Below are 22039 nucleotides of genomic sequence, written 5' to 3'. Positions count from 1 at the left end.
TATTATTATTATTATTATTTTTGGGGTGTGTGCTGGGGAGGGGAAGCCCCTCCTGGCATTTGAGGGCATGTTGTATCCCCACCACTCAGCTGGTTGGTTCTCTCCTCTACAAAAGCCAACAATATTTAGCTCATGAGTTAATCATTCAAGAGAAGGCAAAGGAATGTAAAAACTAGGGTTGCCTTTCACTGTAGAAAAAATAGAAATCATGTTTTCTTCCATTCAGTAAGGCACTGTGGTTTTTTGCTGTTCATCATGGTCTTCATCTTTGTTTACCTTTGCCTTCTCATGTCATCTTCTCCTTCTGGGTCCTGCCCTGCTTCAAGATGCCCGCAGAGGTACAGCCAGAAAGGGTCCTTTTGACGTGTGCCGTCTCCAGGCTGCTTTCGTCTTTGATTAAGCAAAGCTGAAGCCAGCATTTAATCCATAAAGTTGGAAATTAAACGGGAGGGGAGGAGTGGGAGAATGCTGCAACTGCAGCCAAAGGGCAGCTGAGTAATTTGTCTGAATACCAGCCCAACTTGGTTTCATCCAATGTTTTCAAACTCTCTCACATGGAAAAGAGGTAGAGCCATAGCAACTGCAATAACTATGGTGCGTACATAATTGCCAAGAGGCACAATCTTTCTAAATTATTTGTGTAGCTTTTCCAGTATATCTGATCCTTTCTCTTAGCAATAACAGCTGAAGGGTAAGCCATTATCAAGGCTTAAAGACATATTCCAAGGAAGAGGAATGAAAGGTTCATCAGGAATACCTGCATAATAACTGGCATAAGATGCCACTTCTTTGGTGGATTTGAGTTGCTGTTATTTGGTGAATGCCTTCTGAGCATTTTTTAAAGATGATGGGAACTGGAAGTATGACAGGAAAATGCCTGCACAAGGAACTGGGCTGTATCGGAACATTTTAGGGCTGAATAGATGTTTGGGTAGGAGGCCAGATCAAGTCCCCCAGGGCCCATGAGAATATGAGCATGTCTTGGAATGTATCTTCCATCAGAGTGGCCACATCCCTGCCAGCAGCTTGGGAGTGGCCTGCAGAGGACACAGCTGTCACCCCGGGTCTTTGCTTGCGTTCCCCGGATAGGGGCTGAGAAAAAATTCTTGGGCACCAAGACGTTCTCCCAGAAGCTGGAAAAAAGTAGACTCCAGCAATGAAAGTCCTTAGACCCTTTTACCAGCCCCCAATGGACTTTGGTCCAGGTGACGAAGCTGTCAGACCTATTTATTCCCCACTGGCACTTACTCCTTCCCTGTGTAAGGACCACCAGACCTGGTGGGGAAGCCCTATCCAGACCCCTGTTAAATACTGCTCGTATTAGACACACTGTTAATCACTGCTGTAACCATTTCTAAACTTTCCATTACATACTTCCAGCAGCTCTTGTCCTTGCCGAAAACCTCTCCTTTTACTGTCAGTGATCAAATCAGCACCACTTTCAAGGGCACAGAGTTAAGATAATGCTGAGAACCAAGATTATAATATTCTACACACTTTTAATTTGGCCTGGTTCAACAGCTCTCTGGGGTAGAAAACACAACAATGGCTAACAGCAGAAACAGAACTAATTACTTATTTCAGAATTAATAAATTGTGGCATAATCTGTGAGTCATTTCCTTGCTGAACCAGTTTTTTTTTAACTCATCAAATCTATTCATGGAGTAATTATCTTGAAGACAGGCATAGACAAGGAGTTTTTTTCCCAGAACAAATTCGAAGAGACATTAATATCTTGTAAGACCATGTCACGGATGAGTCACTGATAACCTGTTACAAGCGTTTACAGAATGGAGTTTGTGTAACACCACCACAGCTAACAAACTACATCATGACAGAGGAAAAGAAAACCAATGGAAAATATTTATTGACATAGTATGTGCATTGTATAATACCTTAATATAGCAAAGCTTTGCATTTATTCTCCCAAATTAGTTGTCATTCTGTGCAGTTAAAAATACTATAAAAACACACTTTTTGAATTTGCTGTCAGTCTTTAAGAAGTTAAGAACATTAAACAATCATCAAAGCTACCTCTGGAGGTTTTTAACCTAAATGCTATCTCACACTTGGAGCAAAGGGCTGGTGCAACAGGGACTAAAATATACATCCAAATCCTTTGAGATTAGTGTGCAATTTTAAGCTTTCAATTTAACAATATTCTCCCCGCTGCCCCCCATTCATCCTTTAATCCAGGAATTTGTAGATGGAAGTATCTGCAATGTTCTGTGCTTTAAAATCAGAAGCAGTTGATTAAATTTTTACAAAGAGATCAAACAGAAACAGAAGGTATTTGAAAAAAAAAAATTGGCTAGAATTTGTTAGGTAAATGCAAAAAATGGACCCAACATTTAAATTCTTCAAGTCTGAGGGTTTTTTTGTTTGGAGTTTTTTGGTGGGTTTTTTGTTTGGGGTTTGTTGGGGTTTTTTTTCCCAGTGGGGAATAGCCTTTACAGGAATCCCAACAAAATGTCACATCTGAGAAAATTTCAAGTGAAAGAAATTCCCTTTACTCACTACACTCTTGCTGACCTGGTTGCTGGGAGGTTCATGCGGCCAAGCCTTTTCACCAGGGCTCCAGGGACCCTAAATGAGCACAAGTGTAATCCCTGCAACTTTGTGCATGGACTGTAGATCAGGGTCAGAACCCCTGCGTGCTAGTGGTCCCTGCCAGAACCTGAGCCCTCTCACAGCCCTTTCCTTGGTACTGTTGGCTGGGAAGGACTGCATCATCTTTAACAGCAAAAGGAGACCGTTCCTGTAACTTGTGATTTTTACATCTTAATTTATACTGTCATACCTTTACCAGCTGCCTACTCTTTCTTACAATAGGTCCCTCTGCTATCTCGCAGCCATTTCATCTATTACTTTTCACACCTTCGTTATCCCTTGTATACCACCTCTGTCTTCCTGGTCTTCCGTACCACCTACTTCTCTTGCTCTCTCTTTCTGTATTAATTGCTGTTTGCTACTGAGCCATCCCTTATCAGCAGAATAGGAGGAACTCCCCAGCTGCTTCTCTCCTCTACATGTAGATATATTTTTTTTTTTTACTTAAGCCATATTCTGTGCTGATTCACACTCCACACAGACTCATAAATCTAAAAAATTTGGATGGATGGTAAATTCTAAACTGAGTCAAAGAGTTTCTTTAAGCAATTTTTAAAGCATTGGGTACTCTATATCTTGTATAACAGAAATAATTTTGCTACTGAACATTGTATTTTTCTTTTGTTAAAATAATACAAACTTAGACTTTATTTTTCACATTGCAGATAATCTGTTTGACTTCCATCATATGTCTCAGAGCCCCAAATGAAATGCATGAACAAGTGCCTTGCAGAAGCTGATCTGGGTGCCTTAACAGTTTGTATATGAGCATGTATAGCTTTGGTCTGGGAAAAACTAATTGTTAACTTTACAAATTGCCAGTAGTACCCTAGCAGAAAAGGGATTTGACTTGAGTTTGTTTTTTCGTAAAGCCAAGAATAGTTACAGAAAAAGATCTACTACAACAACTCTTATGGAAAGGCATTAGTACGGATGAAAACAAATGATGTACAGCCCAGAACTTGAAAGAAGGAAAAATCCTTTGGGAAAACATCACAAGGGCTCGTGTCCTTCGGGGCTGGGAACCCAGCCTTGATGCTGGCGTCCTAGACAACAGCAGATCTGATCTACCAAGAACAACCCCCCTCCTTGTGTTTTCTCATTGATAACTAGATACTAACTGCAGGGGGTTTTAAGAAAATCTGAGATGATAATGCCTCAGAAATTCTTGTCCCATTTGCAATGGCTGGTACTAAGAGCTCTAAGTGGGACGCTGACCTCCTGGGGTCTTGTGTAAGTACCTGATGTATTAACTATTTTGGAAGTCCCTGTAGTAAGCAGTCACGATGCCTACATAAAGTGTTTTCTTCTCTGTTAGGCCAAGTGGCAGACTGAAATGTTGCCCAGAATGCAGATAAAACAGGAATAACATTTTGTCTGTGTCTTCTTGTGCCTGCATTCCCTTGCCTGAAGGTGCTGACCCAGTCACAATGGCACATGCTCTTCAAGCCCATATATTTCCATGGGCACTCAGGCACAGAGGCTTAAATATAGATATAGTTTTGATTCATTTTTGTGTTGCTCTGGCCAGCTTCTTTCATCTCTTAGTACCATAAAATGAGGCACCGAGCATCTAACATTTATCCTCTGAGGATAAACATTTTTTATCAGCCTGGTATGAGAACTTCAGGTTGTGGCTGAGGTATTTACAGCAGATGATTACTATAACAAGACCTTTTGAAAACTGACATCAAGATGTTTCATTCTTACCTTCTCCCTGATTCCCAGACTAATAAAGAAATAGATTATATTTCCGTTCCTAAGGAGTACACCTAAATAAGACTCACCAAACCAAGAATTACTAAGCCACCTTATCTTGATTGGTCTTGGACCCACATCAATAATGAGAATAATTGTAACAAAATCCATGGACCTAGGTTAACTTGTATTGGATTAATGGTGTGGTACCTTATTTGTCACAGTAACTACGGAAAAAGGCACTTAAGAAAAACATTACACAGCTGACTAAAGAATATTGTAGGCCCATTGCATGGAGCTAGAGTATTAATTACTGGACTGAGGTGATTTAAAAGTACTATCAGCAAAGCCATACGTCTTACTAGAGATGTTAACAAAAATAATTAACCTTAAAATCTTGGACATTAATTTCTAAACTTTGAAAATTATTATTAGTTTTCTGCAAACAATCACACCAAATAAAAAAAAAATAAAAAAAGAAAACTGAAGTGTTCCCTGGAAAGGCTAACATTAAAAGAAATAGTTTCTTTTAAAATGGGATCTCTTCCAATTAATTAAATATTGTAAGAATTATGGTATGGAAGCAAGTCTAAAATTTTTATGCTTTGGCAATAATATGACAAAGAAAGTTGCCTGCACATTCCAAATGTCAGGTTTTATACTTTCAATCTTCTACAAAAAAGTGGGTTATTAAAAATGATCTTATTTCGTTAAAAGATATTACAAGTATATTTTAAAGATACCAACAAACATATAGTATTTTAAAACCTTGTTATATTTTTTATCTTCTGCACAGGAAGAAAATACATTTTGGTCAGCATGAACTTATGATCAAAAAAATGAAATATTGTGGTGGTGAATAATCTTAAAAATATGGAAACCCAAGGATATGATCGGAAACACACAGTACCATTTTATGTTATTAGATTAACGTAGCACCGTAACAATCCTGTGCACTTCAAATTCTTCATGTAAAATAAAAGATATAGACTGTGTAGCAATCAACAATGATTTTTAAAAAGGTGATTTGTGTTTAAAGTTGTGTAAAAGTCAAGCTCACTTCGTGTTTCATTAAATACATGGTTCAGCAAACATATTGAACCAAAGTATTTGCTAACTACTTCTGCTATCTAACAAGATATCTGTTACAAGGTATGGGGTAATTCTACCATTCAGAAGGTGGTATAATGTAGTTGGGAGAAATTTTTAGTTTAACCTTGTAACTCATGTTGAGGTGGAGTCTGAATATGACATCATTAAAACTACCCATTTTGCAAAACCATATAAAGCCAAACTAAAATATTGCTTTCCATCTCCCAGTCTAATACATACAATCCTATCTATAAAGCTGAACTTGTATAAAAGTAATTTATAAAAACTGCAAAAATGGTTAGCACCCAAAAAATCTATCATCTGTGAAGCTCTAAATGATTGTCAGATAGCCACTTCAGAAGTCAGTGACTTCTTCCAATGGTAAAGCTAAACATTTGACTAGAAACTAAACCTACAGCTCTCCAAATACTAATTGGAATGCAAATGCATGTGTTTAGACTTCTATAGCTTTCAAAGAAGATTTAAAGGCATTAAATTATGTACTGATGTTTCTTGTTCCAAACACGGACACTTCCACGTTCATTGGCTTATTTTTTCTGGTTTTACTGAGCAATGAAGAGAAACTTGTCTTTAAGGTCTAATCTTCAGCTACAGAAATTTGGGAATTCCGTGGAATTCTTCCTGCAGCAACCAGAGGAGGAAGTTTTCCAAACTAACATGCATGAACTAGACTGCTGCTTCTCAATGTGGAGCTGTGGTCTTTACAGAATGCCCAAAGAATGTCTTGGTCTCATGCAGTTCTTTGGATCATTCTGCACATAATGCAGAATTGTATTTGAAGAATTGAAACAGAACCCTGAGAAAAGCAAATCCATTGGAAAAATAGATATTGTTTAATAATACCAGTTTGAGACTTCAATTCTTCCCTTGGAAAAAAAATGACAAACAGGTGTAGTCATTTTTTTTCTGATGTGAATTATTTGAATTTATCACAATTGCAAACATAAATATAGTTTGGGATTTTAAGGGCATATCTAGGGTTGATTACAATTGGAAATATTTTGTTTGACAATTCTACCCACCCCCCAGCAATTCAGCGCTCCTCAAGTCACCATAAGATTACTTGTGAGCTTTGAGTTCGAAAACATCCTGACATGGAGTGATGTTCTTCCAGTAAGTGCTGCTGCAGACTTGCGCTCTATGGTAGTACGGGTGCCGAGTGAGTCAGGTTCAGCTCTCTTCAGCCCTGTGTGCAATTCTCATCATTCCCGTGTATCCAGAAGCAAATCTGGGCATATTTGAGAGGAGTAATTCTTACTGCTACATTGTAATCCTGCTGTTCACCATTGACATCCACCCACTGATGGCCAGAGTAAACAGCGATGATCTTGCGTTTCCACTTCTTTTTGTTTGGCTCCTTAAGACGGAGATAGACACCAGATCCAGTGGAGCCAGGTTCAGCATCACAGTACTGATAAAAGAGATCATTGGACTCATCAGAAATGCTACAAAATCTATAGACCAGCTGCCCAGATCGATCATTGTCAAAACCTGAGAAGTGGATCATGCTCCCAGGCATCATTTTGATTGTTGGGCTTATTCCCAGCTCCATGTATTTCCTTTTGTGGGGACGCTTGAGCTCAAGAACAGCATAATCATAATCTAGGGCAATATCCCCAGACACACCCTTAAACCAGCCTTTTGGGATGTGGGTACTCTTCACCCTCGTCCACTGGAAGGAGGGCATGCCATCTGAGGTCCCCTGCTTCCTCCCAGATCTCCTCTGCTTTCTCCCACCACCTTTGGATTGTCGCCTTCGTTCTGGGGCAACTTCAGGATCCTCTTGGGCCGCAGAAACTTCTCTCCTGTTTCTTTTAGCACCTTTGCGTTTCCTGCCCTCGCCTCTGGATTTCGTCTTCATCAGGCCCACCCTCAGTCTTTTGCTGCCCTTAACATAGTCCTTGCCGTTGTGCAGACAGTGGGCAGCTGTTAGCACATGCTTGGGGGAAATGAGAATGCCACTACAGCCAGTGGAGATCTTCACAGCTGTGTTGAACGGAAAGTTGGTCATAAACCGCTTGTCATAGATGCTGAACCTACTGTCCGTTCCGTATATCTGCCTCTTCTTTCTCGAAGACCTTTGTGTGGTTGTGTTTCCAGCTGGGTCAAGCACTAGACCGAGGACATTCACTTCAGTCAGGGTCCGTGTGCCATTTTCAAAAATGGTTTCATAGGAGAAGAGGTCCTTCAACTCCGACAAGCTCGGCACCGGCAATTTTCTTTGACATTCAATTCCACATACGCTGTTCAGCTCTAATTTGGTTTTTGCTTCAAATTTGGGGCTGTCAAGGGAGAAAGTTCTTTCACTCACAATCTGGGGAATCTTCTTTAAGTGCCAAGTAAAATCTTGCTCGGTTTCTGTTCCATCAGTGAGACTCAATACAGGTATGAAAAACATGAATACCAGTAACATGTGCTCCATTTTATCTATTTTTTTTCTAAAACAAGAAAGAGAGATTTGAAAATACGCTTTGGAAATACACAGTTATCTTACTATCTTCAAAGTATAATCATGCAATATTAGCGCTGACATCACGGGAACAGAATTTAACACTCTGCTCAAAATAGAAATGCCTCAGACATTCCCTGTATTGCCTCTGATGCTTCCAACAGTCTCTAGCAAGATGGATGCAAACGCGTCAGCCAGCATCCATGCTGAGCTACCTACTGGAAGGTGGAAACGGCTGAATTTTACCTAGTTTTCCCTCAGTGGGGCAGCAGTCTGAGTCATCCCACGCTGTACAGCACCCTGTTTTTATTTATTCCATAGGAATGCAATTATGCTTTACGCTCATGCTGCTTTTCTCTATAGCTACTGGCTGTAGGTAGAACATGGTTGAAAACCACCAATGTATTCAAAAATTGCATTCAAAAGTTGGTAATCAGGCAGGGATGGACAGACAGACTATGCTCATGAGACTTAGGAACCCTTCGGAAACCAGACCAATTGTGCTCTTTCATGTAATGGCCAAAAAAGCAGCAGCTTTAAGTGACCTAAAAGTCACCAATGGTTCTGCATTACACACCCAGCTAAGACCTGTGAACCTGCCTGCCATGGAAAATGGCGCTTTGTTAATAGCTCTCCCAAGGAACTAACTCAGAAACATCTCTTTTGCCCTTTTAAAGTTTATGTTGTCTGGATGTGACAGATGGAGCAATTTGGGCACCTAAACAAGCTGGAAAGTTCCATTTTAAATGCTTTCAGCTTCTGCTGCTCTGAAAGGCATGAGTCTCCTGCAGATCCTGTGTTGTATCTCCCTGTGTGCTGTGGCCACCGAAACCTCATTCATTTTCTACGTGTGGGTGTCTCAATCTCTCTCAGAATGTCAAAAAATTGTAAAATCTATGGTTGGAGGGGAGACACGAGTGGGGAAAGTAGAAGGTTGCTGGTCTAGAAGAGTCTCCTAGTCATATACACGCAGGAAAGCCCAGCCAAGTAGGAGGGACAAATCTGCTGACTCATCACACGCCTTTTTCCTGCAGGATCCCGCAAAGGCTGCAGGAACTGTGCTGTCTGTGTCTTATGATCACATGTGGAAAGCCCCACCTAGATGGGGTGATGCACCACAAAAAAAAGCTAATACTTTAAGTGAGAAAGACAAAAAGCAGTATTATTCCCATCTGTAGTTGGGAAACACGCAGAAAGAATGCAAAATTGTTAGAAGCCTGTGGCAGAGCCAGAAACTGAACCCAGAAGTCTTGATTCTGAGCTCAAAGCATTACTGAAAAGACCATATTTCTCCTCTGGCAGCAGTGGTATCCACGGCATTAACCAACTACTGGCTGCTGCCATGGGGAAAGCTGTATTCTCTTCTCATATCCTTCATTCCAATTACATGGAAACCTCAGCTGTGCAGAAAAAAAACGGCCTATGATTAAACTTTCAAAGCCAAGCAATTCAAGGATATATATGTAGTTCAGCTCTCTGGTTTACGTAGTAATGGCAATGTAAACCAGTGCAAAGATAACTGCTTTCCTCTTCTCGGGCTGAGCTTAGAATAACTACTGTTATCCAGTGAAACAACCTGGTTACGAGCTAGAGAAAGATCTAGCATGAAAAATGAGGAGTATGTATGCAACACGGAAAAAGAAGTGGTAACATCAGTTTAAAAGCTGTAAAATGGACGAATGACTCCTATAATTTTGAGGCACCTTCACCATATAGGCACAGTTCTTGTCTATAAGAGGTAATAATTACCCCTTTTTAGCTAAGCGCTACAGTTCAAATACAGCTTGTTGCTTCTGATGCCCAATTCAGAGGGTGGTTTTGTTTTTGCATAATTTTTGATGCTTTTCACCTTCACCAGCATGGGACACCAACTTTGACCCAGAGTTTACTTAGTCGGATATACATAAAACACATTTTACAATACAGTATAAAGATACCCAACCTGGATTTAAAGTAGCTAACTCAAGTTTTGGAGATGCATGGACTTTGTTAAGACATCTGGAGATTACAGTGACTCACAGGCCTAAGCTCTGGAGTGTATGTAGTCATACTAAAAGATATCTGAAGGTTTTGAAAGCAGAGCAGAGTGGTCCCAGGCACAAGATTCTGCAGATTCCAGTTGACCATACCAGCCTGTTACTGGTATAGCAGAAATGCATGTATTTAAACATTAACTTTTAGTTACCTTCAAACTGTTGCTCTGGTTATTGCTCAATTAGTACTAAATTTGAAAAGGAATGATAATTTTATGTATCTATGGATCAATTATAAGGTGTCAAAATACAGAAATACTATGTTGAGAATATAAGAACAGCTTTCCTTGGCCTGACCAAAGGTCCATCTCGCCTAAAATCCTGTTTCTGACCCTGGCCAAATCTGGATGCATTGGGTAGAGCACAAGAATAGGGCAACCATGTATGTCTCTCCTCCCTCATAGCCTCTTATCTTATAACCAGTTGCACCTCATGGACTTTAAACCAGAGGCAGTTTCTGTAGCGTGAGGAAACCTCAGTGGATTTCTCTCCCATAGCTGCCCAGTCTTCCCTTGAACCCATATAAAATTTTGCATCCACAATGTTCAGCATCAAGGAGTTCCACAGCTGTACATGTTGCATGGGGAAGTATCTCCTCTTTTTTACATTCAGCCTGTCTTCAGCTAGCACGGTTTGATGACAAATAATGGAATATTAAATGGGGAAAGCTGGTTTTAAATTGCTTTGCCCTAATATCACTGTTGAACAGATACAAGGTATTAAGAAACACAGCTCTTCTGTCAGGCTCGAGAATGCCTTTTCTATGTTCTTTCCTGGAATACTCCTCCCTTTCTCAGATCTTCCTCAGGGTCTGGGTATTTGATATTTCTCTGTAGCTCAATTTTGTGAGCCCTAAGGAAAGTTCATTCACTAACTGCTAGTTCATACCGAAAGTCTTAGGGGTGCCTGCATTGATGTTATTCCACTGTGATGGCTGAAGTCCTCCTAGCTGGACCCATAACTCACTGTGCTTTATAGAGAGACTTTCTGCAAGCAAATGAGTGGAGTACTATGGCTCTCCTCCACCACTCTTTAAAAAGAAAAAAACCTGAAACACAGAACCCTCAATAGATGCATTGGAGCCTCCCATTTGAAATACTGTAATCAAATGCTCACTACTTACAAAAGCTGTCTTGGAAGCCAAGATTTTCATCATTTATAATGAACTACTTGTTGCTCCTAATGAACTAACTACACTTCAGTAGAACTGGAAGAAGTCCAAGCTGAGGAACTTGATAAAAATGGTAATTCTCATTACAGACCAGAGCAGTTGTCCTACTAGGCAGCATTGTCATTTACAGCCATGCACTCAAGCTCTGTTTACTAACACAATCTTTTCAATTTACGCAAGGCCAGCTTCAAGCACGGGCAACATCAGCAGTTTCCATGGCCCAGTACAGGTTGCCAGCCAGGGGGAAACACAGGGGTTCCTCTTGCCAGATGTTGGGGATAGAAATGTGTAGATAGCTGCAAAGGCACCCTTTGCAGGGTGACAGAAGGGAAGAGAGAATACAGCCTCCAGAGGAAGGAGGAAAGGCCCCGAGAAGGCTACAGGCTAAATGCAAGGAAAAACCCTCAACAGTTACTCACACTTTCTGCCACGTGGTTCTCCACTCTTCTTCCAAAACCCAGGCTGCTCTGCCCTCTCCTTGCCTTTTCCCATACAAGTCTGGGTTGGCTTAGAGTAATTAGAAGCCTTGAGTCAGCTCTGTATTTATGGTAGGATGAATTGCTTCAGAGAAGACAGAGAAGACTAGAAAGTGAGAGCCCCAGCTCCATGAAAATGTTGAAATTCTTCCTCCAGTTTCCAAATTCAGCTGATAATGGTAAGGACTCCCTGTGTGGTGGCATTCCAGCTGCCAGATGTATTCAATTAAAAATATTTTCAGTTCTTCTCACTTCTTGCTTCCAACATCAATTTTTTCTGAATTCCCAAGACAAAATCTACCCATGTCCTAACTTTTCAGGATACCCTTCAAATATTCGATCATTATAACCTATCATACTCTGACACAATGCATCTCAAATGGTCAGGGAAAGGCTTGTAGTCAAGCAGACCTAGAATATGTCAGGCTACCCCAGAGGGAATTTCCCTATCAGTGTAGCTCAGACAGAAGAAAAGTTGTGTCCAGCTACCTGGCAGCATTTTATCTTGGTCTGTTCAGTGCAGCCTCTGCTCTGGGGTTTCCTTCTTTTTGCAGGAAAGTCAGCCCATTTCAAACTTACATACTTTTAAATTTTAAAGCTCACATACTTTTAAATGCAATTTTCAGACCATAAAATATTAGAGGCTGCTACAGTCACCAGCTCTTTTAACTGTTTTTGGCCTTGAAATGGCCTGAAAGTTGGAATTAATGGATCTACTCTGAGAAAGCAAAACAAAGGACAAATTTTGGAAATCTCACACTCCCTGGAAGAAAGCATTACCTCAGCCTTATCCGCCGCTGCCCCCTTCACCCCTCCGGGTGTGCTCACTCTGTGTTAGGCGCTCTGCTCTTACACAGAAAACCCCTCTGCGACTCCTGGCTCTTACAGAATTTAAGCCGCTTCAGTAGGCATAAGAAGAACTAATTTACACTGCAGGTGTGACAGCTCATTTCGGAAATCACGCACGCAGGGGGAAATAAAGAAAGGGGGATGCGAACGGCGACGGGAACGGGGGCTTCACCTCCGACGGGTCTTCCCTTCCCCTGCGCCGGCTGCCCCCGCCGTGGCCGCGGGGTGGCGCCCCCGGACAGCCGGCAGCGGCCCAGCCTTAACCCTCTGCAGGCGGCCCCCGGGTCCGGCTCCCGGGCTGGCCCTGCGGCAGCCCCCGCGCCCCCCAACCCTCCCCGCCGCCGAGCTCTTCTCCCCTCTCCTCCGGGCTGGGAGGAGGCGAGGAGTGAGGGGTGTCCCTGTCGCCGCTCCGCCGCTGAGCGGATCCGGGCGTCGAGCCCTGCCAGCCGGGGCGGCCGCCGGGGCGGGAGCGGACGGGCACCGGCCGGGAACCAGCCGGAGGAACGGTGGGGGACGGGGGGCTTTTCTGGGATGGCCGCCTTTCCACCGCCCGCTCTGCTTCTGCCGGCCGCTCCTATGCCTTGGCTTGGTAAAGCCCAGGGTTTTCCTTGGAGAAGCCGAGGGTTTGGAGAGGAAGGCTTTAACTCTACAGCTCTTTTGCCATCCCCTGGTCCTGCTTTCCGCGGGAGGCTCTGCTTTTCCGCGCCTGGTCCAAAGGACTTCCCTTTCTCCAAAGCCTGCAAGTTTAAATACCTTGGCACGGCGGTTTTTGCCATTCCAAGATAAATCTGCTTCCAGCAGTGACGAATCTGGATGAAATTAGTGTCAGCTCCAGAACAGCGCGGGGATGGTAGCGCGAATACTGAGAGGGTGAATCAGAGTTAAAGGAGAGGTTGTTTTGAAGGGTGAGGAGGCTCATTGCCCGCTCCCCGCAGAAGACACAGCACAGAGACAAACCCCTGGAAGCCCGATAAATAATGCCGCTTGCTTCTGTCCCGTTAGCCGTCTTGTGAAACTAGCTTCAAATAATAATACGAAAAAAGGACCGAAGAAACGTGTCACGTTTTGGTCCTCTGAAAAGTATATCCATCAGGCTAAAGAGGCAGGAGCTTTACACAAAACCCTTCGGCTGCCAAGCCCGACGTACTGACATCGCTCAGCCTCATCGTTTTTTAAAACGACCCGTGTAGGAAGAATGACATCGGGGAAAAAAAAAAAATCACCTTACGGACGTTCCCTAGGACTGCCCGGTCCCCGGCCCCAGGGCTGCCCCGGCCCCGGGCAGCCACCCTCAGCCCCCATCCCCAGCTCCCAGCCGGCCCGGCCAGCGCTGCCCCGGCCAGGTCGCTCGGCACAGGCTGTCCCCCGCGGGCGCCGGGAAGGGTCGCGTTCATACCTGGCACCCCGCAGGACGAACGGAGGGGAAGGAGGCCACAGCCCCGGGGCGCAGGCTCCCCGCTCCGCGCCGCCCGCCCGCCGCCCAGCGCCCGCGGCTACTGAGGACGGGGCGGGGGGAGCGGCCAGGTCTTCCCAGGCGGGGGAGGGGATGGAAAAAGGAAAAAAAAAAAAAAAAAAGGAAAAAGGAGGCGAGAGGGAGGAGGCCGGGAGGGCGAGAGGGGGAGGGCCGAGGGGAGCGGAGCGGAGGCAGATCCCGGTATCTCCTCGGATGGGAAGGGAAGAAGGGGCTCAGCCTGCCGGGCGGGGAGGCGCATCGCCCCGGGAGAGGCTTCCTCTCGGCGCCGGGCGGGGAGCCGGGGTGACCCGCTCAGGGACGGGGCGGGAGAGGCTGCCCGTGCCGGGGGGGGGGAGGCGGAGACAAGAGGGGAGGCGGAGGGACCCCGTCCCGGGGGGAAATGGCGGGGGGGCGCCGCACCGCCCGCTCTGCGCCACCTGCGCTGGGCCGGGGCTGTCGGGCACGACGGGGCCGGGCGGTGGCGGTGGCAGCGGCAGTGGGACGGGCCGCTCCGCCCTGACCCGCCGCGGGGCTGTTGGGGAAGGCGGGGGGCGGCTGCCGGCTCCACAGGAAGGTCCCCGGGCTGGCACGGGGCTTGCGGCTGCGGGGAGAAGCGTGACCCGGACCCGTGGCCTGCCCGCGCCCCCCGGCCCTCGCCCCTCAGGGACCCTCCCGGCCGCGCTCCTCAGGGACCCTCGGCTCCTCAGGGACCCTCCCGGCCTCGCTCCTCAGGGACCCTCCGCTCCTCAGGGACCCTCCTGGCCTCGCTCCTCAGGGACCCTCCGCTCCTCAGGGACCCTCCTGGCCCCACTCCCCAGGGCCTCAGAAGCCAGGTGCGAAAGGCCTCCCTCCTTTTCTCATCACTTTTGACCCCTCTTTTTCTGCTTCCCCCTTCCCTTGGTGTCCCTTTCATCTCCCCTCTCAAGGCAGAAAGCTTTGGGTGGTGGTCCTCCATGGATCAGCCCCTTGTACTACAATCAGGTCCTCCCCAAAGCTCTCCACCGCAAGGTGAAAAGCTCGTTCGCTAAGCACTTTTGGAAGTGCTTAGCCTAAGTAAGTTCATCTTACTTAGCCTAAGTAAGTTCATCTTACTTAGCCTAAGTGAGTTCATCTGCTGAAAACTCCCCTCACACTAGGTGAGGGCCCGCTTTTTTTGCCAAAACCAGCTGGAAATTTGTGGCATTGCTAGAGATCAGACTGAGATCTCCAGAGTACTGTTTCATTGTATTAATTGTAGGGATATCCTTCTTTTTAAAGACTTAACTTCTGAAATTTAGTGGTACCAATTATATAAATAGATTCCAAATAAGCCTTTGGCCAGGAACTGCACCCTGCAGTTTTCTTTCAAAGACTGGGGTTGATTTCTTCAAAATGTAAATTTTGTTTGCAGTTCTGGTTTTGTTGCTGTTGTGCATACGATTTAAAACCAATGTGTAATAATAATTATTCATGTGCCTGAGAAAATGAGCTGAAGAATTCCCCATTTAATTAACAAGGCAAGACAGAAATACGTGACAAGCAATTTCTTGAACATAAGAGTTTCCATACTGGGTGAGGCCAAGGGCTTTGCTGGACCTATGTCATGTCGCATTAGTAAAGAGCAAGCTCATGCAATAGTCCCCTCCAGCACTTTTTCTGCCACCATTATTTCAAACTTGGAGATTTTCTGAGGTAGATGTAGTTTCTATGACCTTAGTAATCTTCACTGGATTTCTTCCATTACTTGCCCATCTTCCCTTAAACCTACATAGATCTGTAGAACCTATGACCTGCTGTGGTGACAAGTTCCACAGGTCAGCCATGTGTTGTGCAAAAACCTGCCTCCTTTTGTGCGTTTTCAACCAGCTACTGCTAGCTTCATTTGATGCTCACTAATTCTTTATCCTACACTTTGTAGCCCTTCTCCGGCCTTGAAGGATTCTAGCTAAGTTAGCTGTGCTTTACATGAAAGACATTCCTGTTTCCCATCCTACTGCTGACATGCAGGGACCAGAACAGCATCCAAAAGATGATGCAGGCAAACCCTTCCTGGCAGTGGCAAGTAGAAAACAAGAAGCAACAGCTACTAGCATTGGGCAGCTGTGTTGAGCAACAGCAACTGCAGCTTGGGAGGTTCAGACTGGGAAAAATTTCTTCGCCAAAAGGAACATGCAACACTGGAAAAAATTGCCCAGACATGTTGTGGAATTGCCATCCTTGGTCATTTCCAACATTTAGCTATGCAGAGCCACTGCTGACCTGGTCAAGTGTTGGCAATAGTTCTGCTTCAAGTAGGAGCTTGATGGGACTCGGTGACCTGCAGAGGTCCCTCTCAACCAATATTTCTGTGATGCTTTACCTATACAGAAGATGCGAGCAAAATATGGATTTCTGTGGCACGAGGAAGATAGTCTTTGTTTAGTTTTCTACTGATTTCTTAACACTTCCTGGTACTTTTTATTTTTTTTGGCAGCTGTTGAGCACCAGGCTGATGTTCCCATGGAGCCCTTTTCATAACTCCAGGACTCTCTCTCCTGAGAAGTAATGACCAGATCAGAACCTGCCTTTTCATACTTGAAGTAAGGACCATTTCCCCCCTTCTACATCAATTCACATTTATCTACATTGAAATCCATCTGCCATTTTATTGATCAGTCTCTCCCTTCCATAAACTTGTCTGCAGATCTTCAAGGTTGTGTCATCTTTATTAACCTAAATAACTTGATAGCCTCATTAAACTTTGTGACTTGACTACTGATCCCCTTTCCAGGTCATTTATGAATACGCTGAACAGTGCAGGGTCAGCAGATTGCTATTGGTAATCTATCATTCCTACAAAAACTGATCCCTTAGTCCTATAGTTTGTTTCCTATCTTTCAGAAAATTTGGCTAGCAGAGGTTCATTTCTGTTTACTGCCCTCCGGATGATGGGATCAATGTGTTTCTGCTGCATCGCTCTGCTCACTCCTGCTTTCAGAATCTGGGCTGCACCATTTATTTCATGCTTTCTTTTTTTACCTGAAAGATTACCTGTCTAATACTAATAGATTTGACTCCTGCTTTCACATTCCTCTTTCTTCTCAGTGACACTCACTGCAAGTTCTCAAACTTTGTAAAACATGGTAAAAAATTTTGTAGAAAAATTAGAATAAATTTACGAGCACAACTTATATTCATGTTTTTTAATTATTTTAAACCATTTTTCTTTAATCCTGTTTCATTACTAATATTTTATTTCTTGCAATAAAAGATGATGCATTTTCAATAATTCTTTATAAAAATTTAGAGGGCTTTTTTTTTAAAAAAAAATAAGTATCACATTAAAAATTTCCTCAAAATATAGTTTGCAAAAAACATGAGGAATACATATTTCAGAGTACTGTTTCTTTAGAAACACACTGTATAATATACATGGTGGGGCTGTAAAAATATAATTGTTGGAAGACTTCCAGCATGCTAATTTTATCCTTCAGAAGTAATTTTATCTCATTAGAAGATTAGTGAGCCCTTTCGGAATTTCTACATGTTCCAAAAATAAGTTTGACATTGTATACCAACTGAGAGATGTTCACTTGGAACTGAGCTTTGAAAGACTGACACCCAAAATAAATAAATAGTAATAAAAAGTGTCAGAGAAAAAAATAAAAACAAATCTGCATTAACATCAAGAATGTACTGACTTCTATCAAAATTCTTCCTGCATCTATAAAGACAATAGAGAGAAAACCCCCAAGTTTTTACCATCAGATTTGTACCCTGGATTTGAGTGAATTCACAGAACTGTAGTATTGTTATGTTAGGGTAGAAAAGGTACAAAATGTTTCCTAGTAAGATTCTCCTAGATCTTTTTTCAGGTAGAAATTTGAGATAGGAGCTGCACCTTTGCCTGTGGGCAACATATGCTGACCATGGATGTACCGGCTGGGCAGCTGCCCCTGGAATGTCATCTGGCCTTACAATGCTCTCATGTGGGTCTTGCACACATGCAAAAAATATTTGATAGTAGCAACAACATGCCTTGTCTGCAGTCTCCGAATTGTATTCCATATAGTGCATTATGCCTTAGCAGGCAGATATACCTAGCCACAGAATATTCTTTCACATGTGATTTATAGGAAGAGAAAACAGGCAGGTACAACTCAGGAAAACCGAAACAAGTTTCATAGATTTCAAAAAGAATGCAAGTACCTATCACCAAATTAAAAGTTCAGTGCATAGTCCCTTGCCATACCCCGAGGTAGTCAGCTTTAATCTCTTCCCTTCTTCCCTTCAGTCTTTCTTCTGCTCATGTATACATGTACTTTATTGCAAAACTAGCGATTACTTGATGGTGCAGGTAACTCTCTTTTCTTCACACTTTAATTCTCAAGCTACCTCTGGGTGCTCTTCCAGCTCAGCTGATATCATATGTTTCATTTCCTTTCTACTTTTCTTGTCTCAGGAAGACTATTTTTTTATGAGCTTTAACACTTCTACAGTCCTCAAACAGTAAACTTCGGATAACTCATTGACTCATGATCAATGGAAGTGAGATAATTCCTACTGCTCTCAGAATAAAGGGATGTGAAACACAATGGATCTTTCTTACAGGATCAAGAATGGTCTCCATGGTAGTGTCTCTTCTGTGGCAGCTTGTTGCCACAGAAGCCCTTTTGTTTTGTGGACCAGTTGGGGTTGCTCATTGTGCTGTTCAGATGTTCCTATGACACAATGCTGACTGGTTAGACTAAAACACTGAATGAAACAGACCTCTGTTAGAGACCCTGGCTTTGAGGACTTGGAAAAGACACAAGAACTGCAATAAATTGCATCATTTTTAAGTGTGCACAGTGGGGACAAAGAGGATGACAACAGCATCGCTAGCTCAGGAGGATTCTGCATAGACCAATGGACTATTGCAGTACAGGCTGGTGAGGTAGTTATTTTAAATTGGATGTAGGTGTACGAGGGGAGTATAGTGCCAGAAATAAGGATATTAGCCATAAGTGCAGTGTCATCAACACAAGAACTTACAGATGATGAAGGAGCGGTGTGAAACTCAAGGCATCTAGTTGTGACCTGATTTTCACAATAGGAGTGTATGAACTAGATATATGGGTAAATAATAGACTTGGAAAAACCCCCACTGCTTTGTAGTAGTACAGACAGATAAACGTCCAATTTCGGAGTTAAAACCATGTCAAGCTGTGGTCAAATCAAGAGGATGCTTTCTTCCAAAAAAAAAAAAAAAAAAAATTTGGATATATGTAAGCATATCACCCATAGGAGGGAGGCTTTCCTAATTCTGCAGAATCAAGGAAGTTAATAGCCCCACCACCACCCAGCTCCTGCCTTTCATCTTTTTTGTCTCCCCCTAGAACAGCAGTTGAAAATCAAGCTGGGCAGGCTCATTGTTCTGACATTCATGTGTTTAGTAGAAAAAGAGTGGATTGTTCACTCATCATTGCTAAAAGAGCAAAACCTGTAATTCTTACCTGATGTGTCTCCTCATGGAGATTATATATATATATATATATATATATATATATATATATAGTGAACATTTTCTTTGAGGAAAATTTCCATAAAGAGAGGTATTTATTTCTGGAGATGTGTCAGATGGCAAATATTTTTATACACATGATGTGTTGGCAGGTTGCAGGCAGGTACTGTTGAGGAAAAAAAGAACCCACACCATTTTTGTGAGCATATTACTTTGAAGGAAACAGTTTCCTCCAACTGGCATTCCCATTGTGCTCACCGGCACCTTTACTGGAAAATCAGTGAACTGTAGGTGGTAATACAGCATACTATGATATGGATAAATGACATTTCGATGTGAGGAGAAAAGAAGTGCATGTCCAGAGACTGAGAAATTTTGGAAAAAACCCTGACTTTGTCTGGCTAAAGCTGAATATTCATTCCCTCCCCAAGCCTCTAAATTCCTATAATGGAAACAGCATACCACAGAGGAGAGTTAATAGAATAATGTTGACATGTTAGATAAAATAAGATTTTAGCTACCATCAGCATGATTGACCCAAAAGGGGAGAAGAGATTCCAGGGAAAGATGAACATGGTGCCTAATCTCGGTATTGAAACCAGCAGAGAGTCAGTGGCTGTTAAATGCGCATCTTAATTTTTTTTTTGACATTCCTTTGTTAATAAGGAATTGACAGCAATACATTACCAGAGAAAATGTGACATTCTGAATAAAACTGAGTGCCTGTGGTACTTCCAAACAGAATATTGAAGCAATCTTCCTCTAGAAGTATGGACAAAGTAGGAAAAGGTTCAGTAACAGAAACTGCATTTTCAAGAGCTCAGAAAAAAAAAAGTGGGGGGGAGGATGTTGGCCTTAATCCAAGGGTAGTAAGGAATATTGTCTTTATTATCAGTGGTAACTGAAGGTGACCATAAACCATTTACTGCCATCACAAACATGCCCAGGAGAGTACAAGATTAATTTTTCAGCTATAGCTGCATGACTTATAAATTGAATATAAACCTGAGGGAAAAACCACACCTTAAAAGAACCATTTACTTAACCACATTCCAGAATAGTGTTCCATCAAAAGGCAAATCTTTTTCTTTTTTTTTTTTATTCTTAGTAAACTGTAGGTATAAAGTTAGATCTGAAGAAAACCTGGTGATACTGTTTTAAAATTCCATTCACAGCCCCAAAATAGCTGGATGTTTCTGCTAAAATTATTAACAGTGTAATAGCTCCTAATGTTGGAATTTTTAAGATTTCACTTCAGACTTCAAACTTTATATTACACTGAAACTAACACAGGCATTTTATACCTCTCAGCACCATGATTACTATTAGGAAAACAACACTAAATTTGTTGCCAAAACCCATGGTAAATAACAGCATTGGGGTTGCGAGGTGGGCCTTGTTGCTGTCCAGAGGACGTTAAGCATACATTATTTTGGGATCTCTGAAACTGGCAGGGAAAACCAGGACCAAACAACATGCGGGACACATTTTTAATGCAATCTTCAATTTTCTGTTTTGCACCCCACATATCTCTCTCCTATGTTTTCTGTTCATGTATTCTCCACTGCATTAGGCAGGACTCCGTCATGCCGGTAACTGAAGGGAGGAATTACAGCTGCAGCTAAAGTAAAGGGGGATCTTTTTTGTGGGTGATACTGTGCAGGAGATTGAAGTAAATACGCGTAACTATTCTTGGCTCTCAAAGTCTCTGCATATTTCTAATAGTTTTAAAGCTGTCTGTAGGTTTTCAGCTTGCTGCTGGAATCATTTCCACATGCTAACAACACAGTGAATAGTTCAACAAGGAAAGGGAAGGCAGAAACTCTTCACTGTAATCAGACACCCCTTTGCACTTTCTCAGTGTTGATTTCTGCAGTAGTGTTTGCATAGAATCATGTCTTCTGTCTGCCGTTCTGACTGTACTAGTGCCCTAAGGATTTCTGAAGGTCTAGCATTGCTCTCAAGAGGTTACAGGCGAAAGTATCCTCAGAAAGAAACCACAGATAAACATAAATAGATACTGAGAGACAATTAAGCTTTTTTTTTTTTTTAAAGCCTGACCTAAATTTGACCTTGATGTTAGTAAAGACATGTCCTAAGACTGTCTGGCAACTCATTCTCTTTCACTGTCACTCATTACAATGCCAGGTTCAGGCAAGGTGCATCCTCATGCAGTCACGCAGAGACCCACTGAGGCTTTTCTCACAGGATCTGTATGGTGACCAGGAAAGACAGAAGGAACGAGCTACAGCATGCATTTTTCCCCTGTGGCAGGCAAATTAACAAAATAGTTTGATTGCCCTGACAAAAAAGAAGATAAAAATTAGAAAACACGTTATTGTTATCTTTTTCAGGTGTTGCTTGGGAAAACTGTAAATCTGGGTGTAAGTCTGGAGAGCAGTTGGCAAAACAAGAGCTAACTTAACCATGATGTGAGCTGAATTTGTTTGAGAGGAAGTTCTGCTTCTGTTCATTCCTGCCTCAAAACTCTCTAGCAGGTTGTCAAGCTATAACATTTGCAATGAAACATGCAATGCAAGCAGTGCAGAGCGGGACACTAACAACACTTGAAAGCAGTTCATGTCAGACCAATACTTTCAGAGGTATCATCAGATCAACAGTAGCGTATTGGTTTATTTATTATCCTAGCATATCCGCACTTTTAATTTTGAATGACTTTTTGAATTAAATGTATTGCAGAATCCATCTTTGGTGGCATCTTCCA

The 22039-nt window shown here is 42.8% G+C and overlaps 1 protein-coding gene across 1 annotated transcript; it reads right to left on the bottom strand.

Annotated features, from left to right (window-relative positions):
* Positions 1–1842: 1842 nt before the first annotated feature.
* Positions 1843–13952, bottom strand: PRSS35 (serine protease 35). The gene is made up of 2 exons (XM_055810839.1): positions 13797–13952; positions 1843–7860 (listed from the first exon to the last, which is right to left on the bottom strand). Exon 2 carries the CDS (start codon positions 7842–7844, stop codon positions 6603–6605), a length of 1242 nt encoding a protein of 413 aa, XP_055666814.1. The 5' UTR covers positions 7845–7860; positions 13797–13952; the 3' UTR covers positions 1843–6602.
* Between the last annotated feature and the right edge of the window lie 8087 nt (positions 13953–22039).

This window comes from Falco peregrinus, chromosome 7 (genome assembly GCF_023634155.1).
Source record: "Falco peregrinus isolate bFalPer1 chromosome 7, bFalPer1.pri, whole genome shotgun sequence".
Classification (NCBI taxonomy): Eukaryota; Metazoa; Chordata; class Aves; order Falconiformes; family Falconidae; genus Falco; species Falco peregrinus.
The sequence above is the reverse complement of the archived record's forward strand: the minus strand, read 5'-3'. Positions and strand labels throughout refer to the sequence as shown.